The 18,062-nt window shown below is 37.5% G+C and overlaps 1 protein-coding gene across 6 annotated transcripts in view; it reads right to left on the bottom strand.

Annotated features, from left to right (window-relative positions):
* Window positions 1-257: 257 nt before the first annotated feature.
* AP3S1 (adaptor related protein complex 3 subunit sigma 1) overlaps window positions 258-18,062 on the bottom strand; it is a 42,034-nt gene continuing 24,229 nt past the window's right edge. For 5 of the 6 annotated variants that reach the window (XM_041120700.1, XM_030003732.2, XM_041120699.1 and 2 more), the window contains one exon: window positions 11,292-12,592. Coding sequence is in view for 4 of the 6 variants with exons in the window: in XM_041120699.1 (XP_040976633.1) it covers window positions 12,464-12,592 (129 nt within the window). In the remaining 2 variants the exon portion in view is untranslated. Of the gene's footprint in view, window positions 731-11,291; window positions 12,593-18,062 lie in introns of those variants that run through there. The other variant, XM_030003731.2, reaches the window with a different exon arrangement.

Here is an 18,062-nt window from a genome sequence, read left to right as displayed (position 1 = left end):
TTTTCAAATGGAGAAAAAACATGCAAAATAAGTGAAGGTCAAATTTCTTGTGGTTAAACCAATGAAGTAAATAAAGAACATATTTGTTTGTTTGGATCTGGGGGGAACAGACTGTTTTTATGGTGGAGTAGTGTATTACACTAAAGCAAGCACTGTAACGTATTGCATTTCAAAATCACGTATTTATAAAATAAGGAATGTACTGACATCCAACATAATCAGTCTCAGTAACAAAACCTGGAAACAATTCTGAAAAGTGAAAACTTGAAAAAACGTACCTTTATTTTCTAAATGATAACATACAAAGGAGGAAAAAAACCTGCACTGAATGTTGGCATAAACCTTCTTATTACTAGGACCTAATAGTGAAAATTTGTTTATCATACATGACTTTCTTACATGAGTCTAATTCAGACTGATCATTCAAAATGGCTACATTTGAAACATCCTCTCTTGCTGAACCCCACTAACCTCCTCATGATCCAGGTCTTCATGATGCAGTATTTTACCTTAACTCCCATACTTGTGTTTCACTAGGAAAATTGTACATCATCTTTATTGAATATGACTTGGCAGGTATTTTGTAAGTTTTGCTAGTAAAATGTAAAAATATGGTAACTTAAGACAACTACAGTTCAGAAGTGGTTAGGAGGAGTGTCTGGAAACTTTTTAAACTTTGAAAATTGTTCCTGTTCCATTCAGGGAGAAAACCAAGATCCTTCAAGATTTCCTGCAAAGAAACAGAGAATGAGAAGCTCAGAGTAGAGAATAACATTTTGTTACTGGAACTACTATTTGAGTGGAGGGCATCAGCAGTCCATGCAGTGATACTGCTTTGGGAGCTCCTTTGGTTTGAAGCAAAAATTGCATGTAGTGAACACCCTCAGCAAAAATTCCTATCAACTTTGATTCACTCATTAACACCTGTGGTCACACCTAATCACCATTTTCCAAACCCCTTATTTTGCAAAATTCCTAACCTGCTGAATTGATCTCTCTCTCCCAAGATAAACAAGCTGCTCTGTATTGATTTATGAGTGGTTGCATTTGGGAATTACTATGTGGTAGGGAATTACGACATTTCTAAATTAACAATGGTGTTGAGTATGAAAATGCTAGCCTCTGTGATCCACTGGAACACAAGATGGATCTCAATATTCCTAAAGGAGGAGTGAGTTAAGCTCATTAGTTTTATGAATACAAATAAACACAGTGTGTTTCTAATTATATCAGTGAGTCACAGTAGAGTGCGAATTAATAGGATACTTTTGTGTGCCTGAAGTCTGTCAACCTTTTCAAAAAAACAGTGTGCTTGCTCCTCTTCCTTTCCCCAAGCACAGCTGATCACTAAGCAGCATTAAGTCCATCATCACAGCCAGGACGGTTTAGGTCACAATCCTTAATCTCCTTTATATGGGGACATTTATACTGTCACTACATAAGCGCTACACAAACAAGTAACACAGCCTCTTTGCTGGTTGTGCCAAGTGGCATGAGTGCTGTGTGTGGTGGAGCTTAAGAAGTGTAATACTACATAAGCAGATCTGAAAACATCCCAGTCACATCTACTCAGACCATCTCAAGCTCAAAAACATTTAAAAACCTACTTTTCAGGGCTATCCTCATAATAAAAGGGACAGAAAAGAAACAAAACCCAAACTTCAAAATGGATTCAAGTATGATGGTCTTCACACCCTCTTATGGATCAACATTTTGCAGGCTATTACTTCTTCATTAGGGGCATATGATTTTTCAGATTAGAAGTGCACTTTACACAGCTACAACTCTAACTTCCTGATTGCTTAACTTCTGTAAGATTCTGTTCATTAAGAAAACACAGGAAAGAGAACAGAGGTTACCTAAATTGGAAGTTTTGTGTGTGTATCTGTTTTTTGGGGGCTGAGTTGTTTTAAACTGCAGAGACACCATGATAAATTTAGTTTAATTATGACAGTTGTGATTATTCCTCAATTGCCACATAATGGTAGAACATGTCTATGCTGCACGGTCATCTCGGCAAAATTCTCATATAAGTACAGCTATGGTTTATTCAGCTTGGACAAAGCACTTTTTCATGGTTACAAAAAGAGTTTAGAGAAGTAGTAGGAAAATAAATTATTGTACTTTTACCTATCTATCTACCTATCTATCTATCTAATCTCCCTCCTGAGCCCACTGCAGCACATAAGCTCAGAAATTTCACAAGTTAACAAATTTCCAGTAGATCTCTGATCCCATTTTCCTCCATAAGGATCAGCAATAACCCCCAGATCCCATCCTTGATTCACATTCCTCTTTCTGCTAGTCCCTCCACCCAAACAATTCCACAACCAGAAAGGTACATGCAATACCACTTAACTGTAAGTTTATACTAGAACAATGCCCTAATAAAAACAACACAACTTTTATGTCTTCATTCCAAGACAAAGAAGTTTTATAGCTGTCATTTGGACCTGTATACTTTGGCAAATACACTAGCATAACTCATGCAAATTCTCTGGCATGGATAAAATTGATTTTATTCTGGAGCAATTACTGTGTTCACAGAATAAATGTGGGTTTGATATTAAGATTTCATTTATGGTAGAAAAGTCTGTCCACCTGGAGAAGACACTCCAGAGCAGTCTGAAGAGAAAATTGCCCCTATAGTCCTCCCCAGTGGCTTGATAGGATCCATAATTTTTATCCAGTCAAATGCTTCTGCAGCAAAGTCACAGCCCTTCCTTATTTTCTCACTGGGCAGTCCTCCAGGAAACTTCACTGTGTGCAGCAGAGTCTCCCAGCAGTGTCTTGGTTCTTACTCTCCCATCCTACATTTGTGAGTCATCTGTCTGTTTTTTCTTCAGATATTTCTTCATATGCCCTCCATGTGCCTGTCCTCCTTCCCATGACTTTCTCCACCACTCCTCTCTCAAACTGTTTTTTCCCTAACTGTCCTCAACTCCCATTCTCTCCTTGCCAAGAAACTCCCTTTTTCAGTTTCTACTCCCATCCCAAAGTTTTCTATTTCTTTCCTTTGAGTCCATTAAATTAATGGATTGTGTCAAAAACAGATTCTTGCCTGATTGCAAGCAAGGAAGCAATATGGCCCCTCAAGCAGAAAAACTGGCATTACTGTTGCCTCTCCAGCTAAACTGGAGGTCTGCAGCTCCCCATGTGTGCTGTGAGCCAGCGGATTAGAGGATCTGCCTAAATATGAAGCTGTGAACCCCAGCTGTCCATCAGACCTCCTATAAACAAATCCTCCACTGGAACTGCCTCCCCAAAACTCTCACCCGCTAAATCTTTACAAAGAATAAGATCTCTACAAAAACTCTGAAGGAGGTGATAGATTTTTTTTTTATACTGAAACCCAGAAACTCTAGGGAGGGGAAAGGTGAACAATTTTGTTAAGGCAAAGGAAACATATGGTGTAATAATTAACTTGAGGACAACATAAAATCATATTATAATACATTTGCACTGGCCCTGTGCTGAAACTGTGTGCTGAACAGGTCTTTGTTTGGTCACTAGTCACTGAAACGCCCAAACCTTCAGCACAATGTTTGAATGTAATAAAAAGACTAAATAAGTGGAAAGCCACTGGCAGCACACCTTCTGGTGATGGACTGTCTCTCTTTTCTTTACTGTTCTCCCTAACTTGAAACATCCTGCATTCAGCCTCCCTACTGCTGTCCAGACACAGCTCTGCTTTTGCCATCCACCGTGGGGTGGGTCTGCAGCCTGAAGCCACAGCAGCACAACCTCAGCCCTCGTAGGGCTCTGAGCATCCTGGAGCTCTGCACAGTCCCTGTCCGAACTGGAAAGAAAAGGGAAGGAAGAGCAATTGCATGACTGAACCCCATGAAGCAGACACACACACGTATGCTGTGCATTGCAGGGCTCATCGGAGACTGCAGTTTGCTTAGCTCTTCTAATGAATCCAGGCTTGGTGCAAATGGTGCCATCTCCAGCTAATGGAGATACAATCCACAGGACCAACCTGGGAGAAAGTGTGTGCCTTCACTTTGAAAACTCACTTATAACCCTTCTTATCTCCACTAGCAATTATAGCCCTTTCAAATGGTGCGATCTTTCCAACATATTTGAACTGCTATTTGGAATTTCATTGCTAAAAAATTATGCGGAAGGCCAGTGGGAATGACAAGGAGAGGCATTTGAAATTCCACAAGCGTGTCCTTCTAAGAACAGGTATGTCTGCCACAGCACCCATCAGTGAGTGGATGTTATACACCGTTACAGTCAAACTCAGAGGGGAACACGTAATAGCTGAATTGCTAAATACACCTCTAAAGTATGAAACAACCTGTTATTTTCACTCTTGTTTTTGATCAAGAGACTTTCCATTGCCTGTATGCTTTTAATTTTCAGTTGTTAGAAATCAAAATAGTATCTAAAAACTTAAAAAACTGGATACCAAGCAAACTGAAGTGACTTTGGAATACTGTTCATCCTTTCGGTGGACAGAAGAGAAATCTTAAAAGGAAATACCACTTGGGAATCTGACTCTTGGCACTGAAATTAACACACACGCTGAAGAAATCCAATGCTCCTCTCCATTTAGGCTATCAGTCACTTAATAGGTAGTACTGGTAGGAGGGTGCATGAGTGATGCACGAAGCATCAGAAAGTGCACAAACATGGTATAAGTAATTTCTTGTTTGCAAACTTTTAAGATTATGTAGCACTTACTAAGAAACGGCAAGTTTTCTCTTTTCTCATATGCAAATCCATTTGCTTCCTTCTTGTGCCTTTCTCTGTTACTGCTTCCTCATCACTCATGCCAGCTTTAGAGAAATGTTTGTCATAAAAGTAAAATTAGACCAACCAGCAACTGTCAGAAAAAACACACATATTTTACAAGCAGTTTAAAGCTTGCTGCCTTTCTCTTCACCTGAAAAAGATCTCGTTTTGCAAAGGCTTGTCCATTTTCCTATATATATCAGTTAACCTAATAAATTATTTCACAACTCTGTCATACTTTTATCCCTGGGTTATAAAATAACCTGTTTAGTTCCTTCTTTATAACCTTCCTTATCCTTTATTTTCCTTCTGGCTTTTATTTTGGACAGCATTCTATTTAAGCTGCTCTGCAAACTACCAGTATCTTTTCACCCAAGCCCTCTCCTGAATATTTCCCTCCTGGGAAACCTAAGTGAGATTCAGCAGGAAGCCCTTCATCATACATACTTACGAAAGAATGAATTTACAGTAACAACTTCATGCATGGTGCAAAGCCCTATTGTGTTTGTACCTTTCCACCTTCTCTTCCCTCATCCTACTACCTGTCTTACTATTTTCTTGGTTTTGGTTGGGCTAAAGTTAAAGTTTTCTTCACAGTAGCTCATATGGTGCTATGTTTCAGATTTATGACTAAAACAGTGTAGGTAGCACACCATGTTTCAGCTATTGCTGAGCAGTGCTTACACAACATGAGGGCCTTTTCTCACGCTGCTGCCCTGTCAGCGAGTAAGCTGCAGGTGCACAAGAAGCTGGGAGGGGACACAGCCAGGACAGCTGTAATTTGGTTGTGCTGATCCACAATGCTTGGATATGAGTGTTTTAGTAAACTGCAATCTAACTTAAACTAAGAAGAAGATACTAGAGTGGTATTTAACGACTTAAATGGGCTGTAACAGATTCCTAAGAACTGAAATTTCCACGGCCACAGGGTCTCATTTAATGGGCTGACACTTCTAAGCTTTTGCAATCTGTGGCAATGATGCCAGGAGGAAAAGGATGAGCGCTAACTACTTCTTACCTTGCTACAGTGACTATTTCCTGGGTGACTTGAAATTGTAAAAGTTCTGGCTGTTCCTACCTGCTCTTGTTTTTTTCCTGAAGATCAACTGAGCAACAGCACTCTTGCTGGAGAGCTGCAGTTCAGGCCTTTTGTGGAGCCTCATACCACCTAGGAGAACTGTAACGCCTCACGAGGCTTCCTCAGACAACCAGTCCTATAATACAAACTCAAATGTTACCCTCTGGCAAGAGGCTCTCATATTAACTTTCTCCCTCCTTCGCCTGCACCATGACTCCACCATGCAGGTCTATATAAGGACTTGGCCCTAACAAATGTTTATCTGTCCTTAAGTGAGCAGGGGAAACCTGAACCAGGATGCAGATGCCTGTATTAACATATTTCTATACAGCAACATATTCTATCTATCGCCTGGGCAAACACAACTTGAATGAGTGCACAACACCTTGCAGAGGGACGGCAGCCAGAATATGTCCTGCTGGACGTATCTGTGATGATACCTGTCCTGAAAAGACACAAAAGAATGACAGACAGCCCTCCCTGGTGAAGCAGACTCTGTAACAGAGACACAGGCAGGCGAGTCTATGACACATGAGATGCCAGGGTGTCTCAGGGAGGAACAGAACCATGAGTTCTGTCCTAGTTCTGTCAATTGTTTCTGACCCAAACAATTTCTGACATCAAAACAGCACCTCACCTGGGGACGGGATGGGTGTTTGAATCATGAAAGTTCTTTGCTGTCCTGACACACATCAGCACAACAAATTATTGTAAAGACTATTTGGAATGCAGAGTCCATTCCAGTTCTGCTTCTCTCTATGCACTTTTGCAGACTGGTCAAATTTGTTGAGATGGGCCTTTGGTGGAGGAGATGTGGGTGCGACTTAACATGGCTACACCAAAGGCAAAAGTTTCTTAGATGCACACAGAGTACTGATCATACAGGTATCCTGCCATACACAATGGGTCGTGCAGGTACCCTGCAAACATCTGAAGACAGCTTCTGAAATTCAGCTTATGTCCCACAGCAACTCTGCTGGCTGAGTGCTGAAAATCGTACAAGAGGGTCCATGGATTGGACCGTGAAAGCTGAAAGAAAACAGGGATACACTCATCCATCCAAAGCAGCTCACAGTCATCATTACAGGCCTGCTTTTAGCTTCAGCTGTGGTGACATGTTCAGAGACAATCTGGAGGGGGATTTGCTCCATTCCTGGTGCACTCCTGTTGGCTGGCTGGACAGCAGAGGCAGCCCAGAAAGGGACACATGGAGCCTGTGTGAGCTGCTGAGTTTCAGAAGAGCTAAACTGGGCAGAAAAGCAGTGGAATGTGGCACAAGTGTGCCTGTCACTCTGCCTTTTGAGACAGATGATGGATCAACTCAAATGCCTCTAGCACTCCAGCCACAGGCATACTCAGTCTGTGCAAAAAGGGGATGTCTCGACCTCTGGTTCCTCCCTGGTCAGACCACACTGTCACAGCACTCCTAATGCACCACAAGGCCAAAACTTCTGCAGACAAGAAATGTGGCCACTAAGCTGACATTGCAGTGTGACTACCTTTGCCCTTCCATGCATGGAATAGAGGTAATAACACGACCTGAGCTCAGTAAGCATTTTGGGGTAAACACTGAACACCAAAAGGACAGATCATTTCCTTAACTGAAGAGAGGAAGAGTGATTTACAATTTGTTATGATAATCATAAAAGTAAGTAACAAAAGATTACTTTTTTGTGAAATTAACTGTTCACCTTTAGTCAGTTTTGGCAGTACCTGGCTGCTTTCCTTGCTCCTAGTAAAATCATGACCACTCTGTGCAGAAGTTGAGAAACGTATTTTGTGCAAGACTTAGGATCTGTTTTTCTTTAACAGCTATGAACAGACAATGATTTGATTTGTGTCATTTTAATTTCCAGTTCCTTCAGTATTTTATGCCCTGCATACGCTGTAATTCAGTACCAAGGGGCTTTACGAGGTAACCCTTAGAACATTAGCAAGTTCCCATTCTGGTGTCAGCATAGGCCTAAATAAAACTCAGGACTAATTTTAGCTTTTATTGGAATGTGCTATTAGAAAGAAAAGGTCAAATGTGCTCACAGGAAGGCAGTGTCAGTTTGAGTTTCTGGCTTGAACCTGTTTCTCCCTTGCAACAAGGGACACTTTCCTCCACCCATTCCTGTCAAGCAGAATAAATCAGAGCAGCAACATCTGTTTAAGAGGAGGAATTTTGTATACACTTGCAATGTTCTAAAGTACTCCCTCTTCCCCAAATATATTCAAAACAGTGATTCACTATTCAGGGATGAGAGGTGAGTGCATTGACACAGTACTTGTACTGTCTGGGCTGTCAATACTGCAGACAGCATTCTCAGCTGATTCTAACATGAGATACTTGTCTTTTAGTGAAAAAGAGTCAAAAGATTTTTTCAGCAGTACTCATTGCCCCTGCCCCAGTGGGAAGACTAGCTGGTCCGTTTCAAGCCTATGGAGGCAGCTGGGAATGCCCAGTCACTCTGTGGAACTTTTATCCTTTCTGCCCTTTCTCCACTTCTTTAGAAGAATCCAACTTGCAAGAAGGAAGAAAATCATCTGTCTGCTCCACATGGGCCTTCAGAGAAAGTCTTTGGCTCCTGAAAGGCATATGCTTCTAACACCTTTCTTCTCAATACTTGAGAGTGAGTCTGTACCCCAGAAAAGAATTTTTCTTTGCAAAGACAAAAAAAATTACTTGCCAGAACTAGCAGTTGCTCTCAGGGGCAAATCAGACCTAATCTTCTCCTCATTACTAAGTTTCACAATAAATATCTCTGAATTTGAAAGGCATCATTCATAGACGGAGACAGAGTTTGGAGACAAGCAATCTGAACTGCCACTACACCCAAGCCTCAAACGTGCTTTCTGAGGGCACTTCACCCTGCATCCCCAGAATACAAACAAATGTGGAAAATACTTATCTTGTGGAATATTGAGACAAGTAACCACCTGTGATACAGGGACTTTCTAACAATAGATAAACAGGAGGTGTACGGAAATGCAGGAAAAATAAGTTAGTTAAGACATCCTGGAGGCTTAATTATTGTATGTATTATTAATGTTACAAAGTCTCCTTAAAGTTATCTCTGTGCATGATTTATCAAGGACTATCAAAAAGCAGTACAGATAATACTTACTACAGTTAAATTGCTATGATCACATGAAAAGGTTTCTCTCCAGAGAATTTCACTAGCAGAGAAACTGAACTGAATAGAAAAGAAACCTAATGTGGGAAACCAACATGAGGTGTTGTCTCAGGTACTGTAAGTACCAAATAGTCTCAGCTAGTGTTTAAGAATGTTTTATTTGGAGTCCTAAGAAATGCCCAGAATTATGAAAAAATGGCTTTCAGTGATTCATTTACACATGCTGGCATCATGATGAACATCACTTAAAAGACAGGCTCTATGGAGGTGGAGTATTGCAAATTAGTTGCCTAGCTTCTGCAGCTGAAGAATGACCTCTTCTCCTTTTTAACAACAGCTAGCGCACAAGACTGATGTTATATATAAATATACATACACACCAACATATATAAGTTAAGGTGGGGGGTTTTGCAGTTACAAAAACATTAAAAACATTTAAATTATATTCAGGAGTTTAATCATTTACAGCCCACAGGATTTAAAATGAAAATAAGCTAAGCAGTAGTTAAGAGGACATTGGTGAAATAGGATAAAGAATTCAAAAGGCACATCATTCTCATGAAGGTGATGAATACAAGCAGATTGGCATTGTAGAAAACCTCTGAATGTCTGCAACACAAGGTAAGCCCTAGAAGGTCAAGAGTAAGAATACCATTTCCATCACTTCTATCAATCAAGTACCCCATCTTCCTCTGACTGGTTTTAGTTTAAGGCCTGGCAGGGTCAAATGACATGGTAAGAGAATACTATCTCCCCAGGCAAACTAAAGACACTCCTCTGGCAAAGGGGTGGCAAATAGGTTCAGCTACCCTGAGGAAGCCCACATTGTCATACCATCTGTTTTTATTTCAGAAAAAAATACTACCATTCAGGCTTTCTGTACAGTACCTCTTCTGTGTGAGAGAGAACTTTGTTTTGAAAGGAGTACAATTTTACTGTGAAAGTCTGATAAAGAATTTCTTCCCATCCAAAGATTTTCTGAGTAAGGAAGCTCCAGTTGTTAGTCACAGCCTTGCATTAAATATTTGCTGACCAGTCAAAACCAGAGAAGCTTCTTCAAAAGTCTGGTGTCTATGGAAGAGCTGTTCAGAGAATCCTTTCCAGTACAAGTCATGTTGTCAGGTAGGAAAATGGTAGTATAAACAATAGTAATGCAAAACACAAAACTTAAAAAAAAAAAAAAAAAAAGCTTTAAAATAGTCATGTAATTTTTAAGAGCCAAGATCTAGGTTTACTGAAATTAATGAAAGCTTGGTTACTGACAGATAAGAGATGAGAAATTAATCTGAAATATGCTTCACATCAAGATGCATCTCAGACATATCTTCTCTAAGGATTTGGAAAAATGTTCGATTCAAATAAACCCAGAAAAGATTTCTCTCCAAGGAATGAAAAATCTTTTAACTACATAAGCTTACAAATCTGAAAGTGAACTAGAGGAAAAAAAGTGAGACAAAAATAGAGGAGCTGGAAGAATTTCTGAAATTGTGAGCTTCTTTCACAAATAGCCAGAGGAACTCTCTGTAGGTCAGAGTACCAAATGTTTCAAAATTTCCTATTTATCCTTCAGCAGCAGCACTAACTAAATCCTCACAGGGGGAACAATGCGGAAAATTTGCAACATCTTTACTTTGAATGTCACATGGTCTATGCATTAAGCAGAAAAACAAAAGTTGGCAAAGGCAGGTGAAATTATAACAGTTCCAGATTTGTACTAAGGTATCTAACTTGGAAATACTAAAGAATACTCTACTTCATAAGGAAAAAAAATGCTGCACATTTCATTCTCTCTTCAGTGGAAATGAAAAAGCTGCAGTTTTCTACTTAAACCCTACCTGAAGTTTCCTGAAACCTTAAACAAAGAAAATTAATTTGGAAGAATAAATATTCTTTTCAAGAGGTATGGAGAGAGCAATTCTGTTTTCAAAAGCATTTATAAAATAGTGTTACTTGATGGTTATTAAATGTAATACAAACAATATACAGGAAGTTTCTTTACCTCCCCCCTTAATAAATACATTAAAATTCCTTGGACTGTATCAGATTTTCTACTTCAAAAGTAATTTCTCTTTCTTTTTTTCCTCTCTCAAATGGTCTCAAAAGGCACCACTGATAGTTACTACGGATGAAACAGAGAACGTGATGTGACTCCAAGTTTATCCTATGGGGTATGCCTTAACATTCAACTCAAAGGAAAAGAATGCTTGGTTTACATCAAATCCAAATTCCTGAAGTAACACAAGACCTCTCAGACTAGCCCTGAAATGTGTTGTCCTTGATCCAGTATCACTGTATTTTCATATACAGTATTAACTGCATAATTTTTGGAGAAGAAAACTTTACAGGAATTCTTAAATATCCCAATGATAGTTTTATTATTCATTTAAACAGACTTGTACATCACACAGAGCTTAAAAGCATGATTATAAAAAACAATCACTACCCCCCTTTATTTTTTTTAAATCACAAAAGTTTAAGAGCTGAGCAACTTACACAGAGGTGATAGCACTTAGATTTTCTGAGGTCTTGACAATACTAAGTATCTCAAATCTAATTCTCGAAGTAGAGAATCACAAATGTCACGAGGCACAGAGGCCCTATTAAAGTATCCTCATTTACCTTTCCAGAGTGCCTTCCTTTATCACGTTACTTGATACACTCATATTTATAATTCTGAGCTGCCCAACTTCCTCAGCCCATTCTGTACTCGTCACAACACACAGAAATTGCAGAGACCCTTTTTCCCAAAACAAAGTCAGACCATCAGGGAAAGTCTATCAGATTGTGTAAGTATCTTCTCAACACCAACATGTAAACAGAAGTCATTGGGTCTTCAGTAAAGGCAGTTTTTCCTTCTGAATAATAATGAAGAGCTGTTGTGAGAAGTGTAAAGAGCCAGTATGTTCAACACAATATCCCCATGTAATTCCTTCAGAGATTAAACTACAACATTAATGCTTGCTACAACAGTATTTATATATAGTCAATTGGCTCCATGAATAGGAAATAACATGATTATTGCAAAGAGTAGATTTCAGACAAACAGGTATTTAGAAGTCTGGTTTGTTATGATTTTATTTAAACAAAATAAGAGTTTAATGTTTTCATGCAACATTTGCACTGAAGTCTTAAATAATCATGACAAACAGCAGAAGTAGTTAAGGAATGCACTAATTATAGACCTTAGTGAATATACAAAAAACCTCAGCATTATAGGTTATACAAAGTAAATAACGTCTTTAATACTTTCCCAAAATACTGCAGCAGCCGAGACACAGTGATATGCCTTACAAGGGCATAGGAATGTAATTTAGAAATCACACCGGAACTACCCATTTCCTTTAATTTCACAAACAAGACAAAAGCAACATTCAACTCCACACACTGATTTTTCAACTTATGTCTATACAGTACCTTGAGTCTTATCCAAATAGTAAAAGTTAGACATGTCGTTTATTTAGTAAACACTTATGCAGTAAATCTCTATTACATTTCTTCCTCGGTTTTACCTGGAGTAGCCATGTTATTTAAAAGAGGGCAGGTTTGGCACTTTTATACTGATGTCACCAATATTAATATTTCTTGGGATCTCTGGCAGATTCATATTCTTTACAGCTGAAACAGCCCGGGCTGGAGCTCCTGCTAAACCAGCCTGTGTATAAAGTGAGGAAAAATGCAAGTCAGGCAAAGCTGATCACAAAAAGATTAACTAGCAATATACACAGACAACTAACTTTTCAAGTATTTCCATGGTTACACGATTAGAAAGACCAGATGGTAGTTGTGTTTGGAATGAAATGGGTTATTTGGAAATATTAAACCAGAAAGAGAAAACAGTTCACACATTCCTTTTTTATATGGTAAGACATGTAATGTCAACTTGATGGAAAAGTATGCAGGGAGGAATAGGAGGCTTATCCGAGCGTGTGTAATGTGTAGGTTATAAAACAATCTTGAGGTATTTGAAGTCCAATGTGCTGTCCTTGTCTCTTACCTATTCTAAAAGTTCACATGGTTCACAGTTGACTAACACTGGTTATAGGTTCAGAATGTGTAACCTCAAAGTAACAAGCTACTGAATGTCAGTTGAACCATATTACTTATCTAAATGAATGTGCACATAAAAAAGGTTTTTCAAGATGGCTTAGCCTAAAATGAAAAGGATAAACAGCTTGCATTTGTGGATGATAAAGAGCATGCAGAGAGATCATTTATATAGACCAACTGGAGTAATCTGTTGTCCCACAGTATCTAATTATATGCTAACATATCTGTAGCCCCCAGGGCACACAGAACATTATATAATAACCTTGTTATGCCAAATTAAACATTGAAGTACTTATTTTGTATTAAAGACCTATTGAATGTAGTCTCTCTTCATTTAAAGCCAGAGCCTTTCTGTATAAATATGCAAGTTTTACAATACAGAAGTAAGTTCATCACTGACTTCCATTCAGTTCTGCCTTTTAGATAAAATAACTGCCAGGTTTACACACTAGGGCATATTACTGAAATGCTAACAAAGATGATTTACAGTTCAGAGATCAGAAGACATACAGAACCTGATCCTTCCCTATTGCTTCTGAAGAATACCTCTTCAAAACCTTAGTATCATAAGGACTATTAAAAAAAGGCCAATAATTAAGTTATTACTATATTTGATGCTGTGTAGAAAAGGTACTATTCATTTTAAGTACTGAAATGTTTCTCCTAAAAGTTCAGACTCTATGTGTATTTAGAATTAACTGTGTGGTTTTACTTCAGGCTTGCCACAAAAGTGTAAAAATCATTTTTGTTCTTGCTGGGGAAAAAAACAAAAAGCCTGGAAGATTTTAAAAACAGAGCTCTTATTTGCAGAAAAAGACATTATATTCCAAATTCTGGGAATATGTAAAAAAATTAACTTTTTATTTTGATGTTTTAAAAGTAGGATTAAAAATACTCATAAAGAATGAAAACCACTAAGTGATTTTTCAGAACTACTACAGTTTTAGACTGTGGCATCTTGTAGGCTCAGTAAAAAGGAGCATTCCACAAGAAACAAAGCAACATGCTAAGAACTGGTTAAATAAAAGACTAAACCTGTAGAAATGGAAGGTCTTTCATAATAAGAGCATCAAAGACTGAAGAAACCAGTGCATTTGTAGATAAGATAATTCTGAGCAAGAAATACAGCAAAACAAAAGAAGAAAAAATTCTGGAAAAATTTGTCACATTTGATTATTAAATAGTGTTGGTAGGTGACTACTGCCCAAAGCATAACCTTTTCAGATTCTTGATTTTCACTGAAATTCGTTGCAATTATAAATACTGAGGAGTACACCTCACTTTTTGGTGTCCACCTGCACTATTGTACAAAAGGAGACAGACACCTCATATACTTCTCAGATAACAACTCTACTTTTTGAAGGCTATAAAAAAAAAAAATTATCCCTTTTACTACTCTCTTATAAGAAATAAATGTAAGGTCAAATTAAAGTAAGATTTCCACTCAAAATCCTACCTACTGTTCTTCTCGCTTCAAAAACATAACCCACAGTCAAAATAAAACCAATTAAAGTTTCCAATTTTGAACTAACTCTTTTATATCATGTGTAAAGGCTACAGCATCCTAAATTCCTAGATTTTAGTCACAGGAGGATTCCCAATACCAGGAACAGAGACCAGAAAGCCATGAGTCATCTGTTATAACACCCCCCCTCCAAACACTTACATACGAGACATGTCAAAGTTGGGAAGGGCATGTGGGGGTAGAGGAGAAATCTTAAATCTCTAATGCAACCAAATAATTTGCTCTCAATTTGGCCCTGACACAATCCAAAGTATTGGTTCTCAGAAGTACTGACTAAGTATAACTGAAAAGGTGCAAAAAAGTATTTTCAAAGCCTCTTTTTCCTTGGTTTCTCTTAACATCACCAACTGTATCAGGTCATTCACTTCAGAGGCTGTTTCAATTGCAATACCTTCATGAAGGGGAAAATCTGGACCTAACTCTAGTAATATTAAGAAATGCAAGTATCAAAAATCTGCATCCCTGAATCTGCAGTATCTTAAAGGAGCAGTATTAGACACTGCAATTTCTTGCTATTTATTAAAGAACAGTGCAGAAGATAATGAAGCTGCTCAACACTGTCCTTTTATATTTGAGAACTTGGAAATACTAATTTGAAATCAGGAGGTAACTACCAGTGAAGTTTTATCAGATAAAACAATAAATGCATTTCCTTTTTATTTGGTACTATCCTTGAAATTCTATACTCAGTAACTGGAGAAAAATTCTTTAAGCAAAACCAGAAGTGGGGCAATGTAAACTGTTTTCCATAGAGAAGATGAAAATACTAATAAAGTAGTAACAAAAGCAATGAATTATACAATTTTTAACTGAAACAATGGGAAACCAGAAAAATATTGTAAGTGATGGACATGGTCCACACAAACAGGCATGGCTGGCAATTCAAAAGAGAGATGCCTTCTAGGTGACTAGGATGGAGATTCCTTGCCCTAGTTTAATGAAAGTTAATTATTCTTAATGGACAAATAAAAGTTTTAGTATAACTGGTCATTATTTTTACCTACCTGCAGCTATCCTCTTTACACAGACTTACAGTCCCTGCCTCCCGCCCCAATGGCATAGGATACAATGGAGACACAATTGAGAATTATTTAAAATACCACAATTGACATGACCCTTCCACCCCCCTATACAGTCACGACTTTCAACAGTCACATTTCATGAGGACCATTCTGGATCAGGATCAGCAAATATCCCTGACAAAAGTACTGCAAATTTCAGATTACCTCTTTTTTTGCCAGTGAGATTGTCTTTCGCTATCATATGCTGGAGTAGAGGTTTTCAAACTATTACATTCTCTTCTCCTGTAATTCTCTACATTAAGTGAGTGGGTTTGTAATTCAATGTATACACCATATGCATAGCAGAATGCTATTTATCATGATTAATGTCAACCCTATCAAGCACAATACAGTCATACAGTATTTCTAAGAAAGAGCAAACAGTTCATAAAAAAAAAATGTTTAATGGATAAAATGACTGAAAAGCACTTAAACTCCCAAACTGGGTAACTAATACATTATTTCAAAAGCTATTATATCTGAATGCCTTAGCACTCCTTTTCAGCATGTCAAACAGTGAACTAGTACGCAGTCCTTCCATTTATTTATCGTTTCTTTTACAGAAAACGAACTGTATTTACAAACACAAAAGTACTACAAGAAGTACTTTTCCGGCCCAATATGCTTTTAAGTAGTTTTATAGAGGTACCTGATTAAAAGAGCCATCACTGTAACATTGAACTGAAGAAGTTTCAACTGCCCTTTTTTATCAAAAAAATTCAGCAGATAAGTTGGTGAGGTGCAAAGAAAAACTGTTTCACTTGAAAAAAAACAAAACACGTAGCAAGCTTTAAACATGCAGTGAATGATGAATTGTCTGTCACAGCGACCAAATGACTTAAGCAAGTGAAAATGAAACTTAAGACATATTAATGAAATTTCAGAAATACAATAGGAATAGCATACAGCTGGTACTACAATAAGCCAATACACCACATTTTTGCCACAGCTGCTTTGTATTCTCAATTTCATTTGTTATTGAAGGTTGTACTTTAATGTTGAAATGCTGTATATTAAAATTTTAGGTTCAGTTACTGTAAAAAATGCTTGTAAACATGTTCATATACTTTTAGAGTGAAAGAGCAATGCCACATATGCAAAACAATAATGCTATTTTAAAGACTGAAATAAACATTTAATAACAGAACTTTTATTCTACTGGTCCTAGTCTATCAAGTGAGAAATATGAGCTGCTGTTAGTTTACTTAGGTCATTATTTATCACTATAGGAATCAATTTTTTTCATTCTTAACATCACCCTTTCTCACAATGCCCCACTGATAACTTTATATGAAAGTGATCCCAGAAACATTGTTTTACTCTTTAAAATGAAATTCAGATCATTTGGAAAAAGTATTGCACATCACAAATGTAGTTTGCATAGACAAATAGGAAAAAAAAAAGATTCAAACCGCCATCCCAAACAACTCTACACAAAGCTAGCTATGACTAAAATAAACATATAAAAATATACAGCCTACTGGAAAACAAAATAACGAAGGCTAACGCTTTGCAAAATAAGCCACCCTTTTCCAGATATTTTGGAGGTACTAGGACCAATCTGCTGCTGGTGTTTCATACCAGTGCTTCTTTCCAGAACAAGTATGACTTCAAAGCAGCAGCGTTATGAAATCATGAAAGGATGCAATACATAATATAAAGGAATGATCATGTCCCCTGCTTATGAAGTTAAATAAATGAACATAATTAGAGAAAAAACAAAATGAAGTCTGCAAGTATATCAAAATGAGGCCAAACAGATAAGAAGACTAAAGACATACTCTTAGAAATTTTAAGCACTTGAATCACAAAGAGAGTAATGGATGAGAATGATTAATTATTTGTTTATTTGTTTTTCATTGCCAGACCCAAAAATAAAAACAGAATATGTGTGAGCAGAACAGAGAAAAAGAAAAGTAGTTTTGCACAAGTTAAAAAAAAAAAAACAAAACAAAAAAACCACAACCAAACCTGAAATCAAGCTCCCTACTGTTACAATGAAATACAGATTACATGTTACAAGTGTTGACATATTAGGCAGAGGAAGGTCATTTGCTTGATTTTCTTCATGTGCTATAGCATACTTCAAATTTAGTTAAAATCTTTCATACTACCCAAAAATATTTTTAGCTAATGCTTTACAACTTAGTGCTACTAAATCCAATTACAGAATTATATTTGTTAAATCTTAAAGGTATTACATTACTTTATACTAGAAAGATCATGTAAGAATTTAAGAGCAAAGCTATTCGTAAATTAAATAAACTTCATCTGCTTAAGATTCCAGCTGTTTATTAAAATACCTGCAGTTTGAATACACAGATACTTAAAATGAGTGGAAATGAATTTTGAAGTACTGCTATTAACATTGACTGACATTCAAACTGTTGAGCTGAACTAAATGTTTCAAACAGCAAATGATGGGGGACAACAACCATAAACTGAACTTCAAACATATATTTTCCTCCTCCTTTTTCAGTTCCTTGTTA

Source organism: Aquila chrysaetos, chromosome Z (genome assembly GCF_900496995.4).
Source record: "Aquila chrysaetos chrysaetos chromosome Z, bAquChr1.4, whole genome shotgun sequence".
Lineage (NCBI taxonomy): Eukaryota > Metazoa > Chordata > Aves > Accipitriformes > Accipitridae > Aquila > Aquila chrysaetos.
Note: the sequence above shows the minus strand (reverse complement) of the source record. Positions and strands in the feature narration are given on the sequence as shown.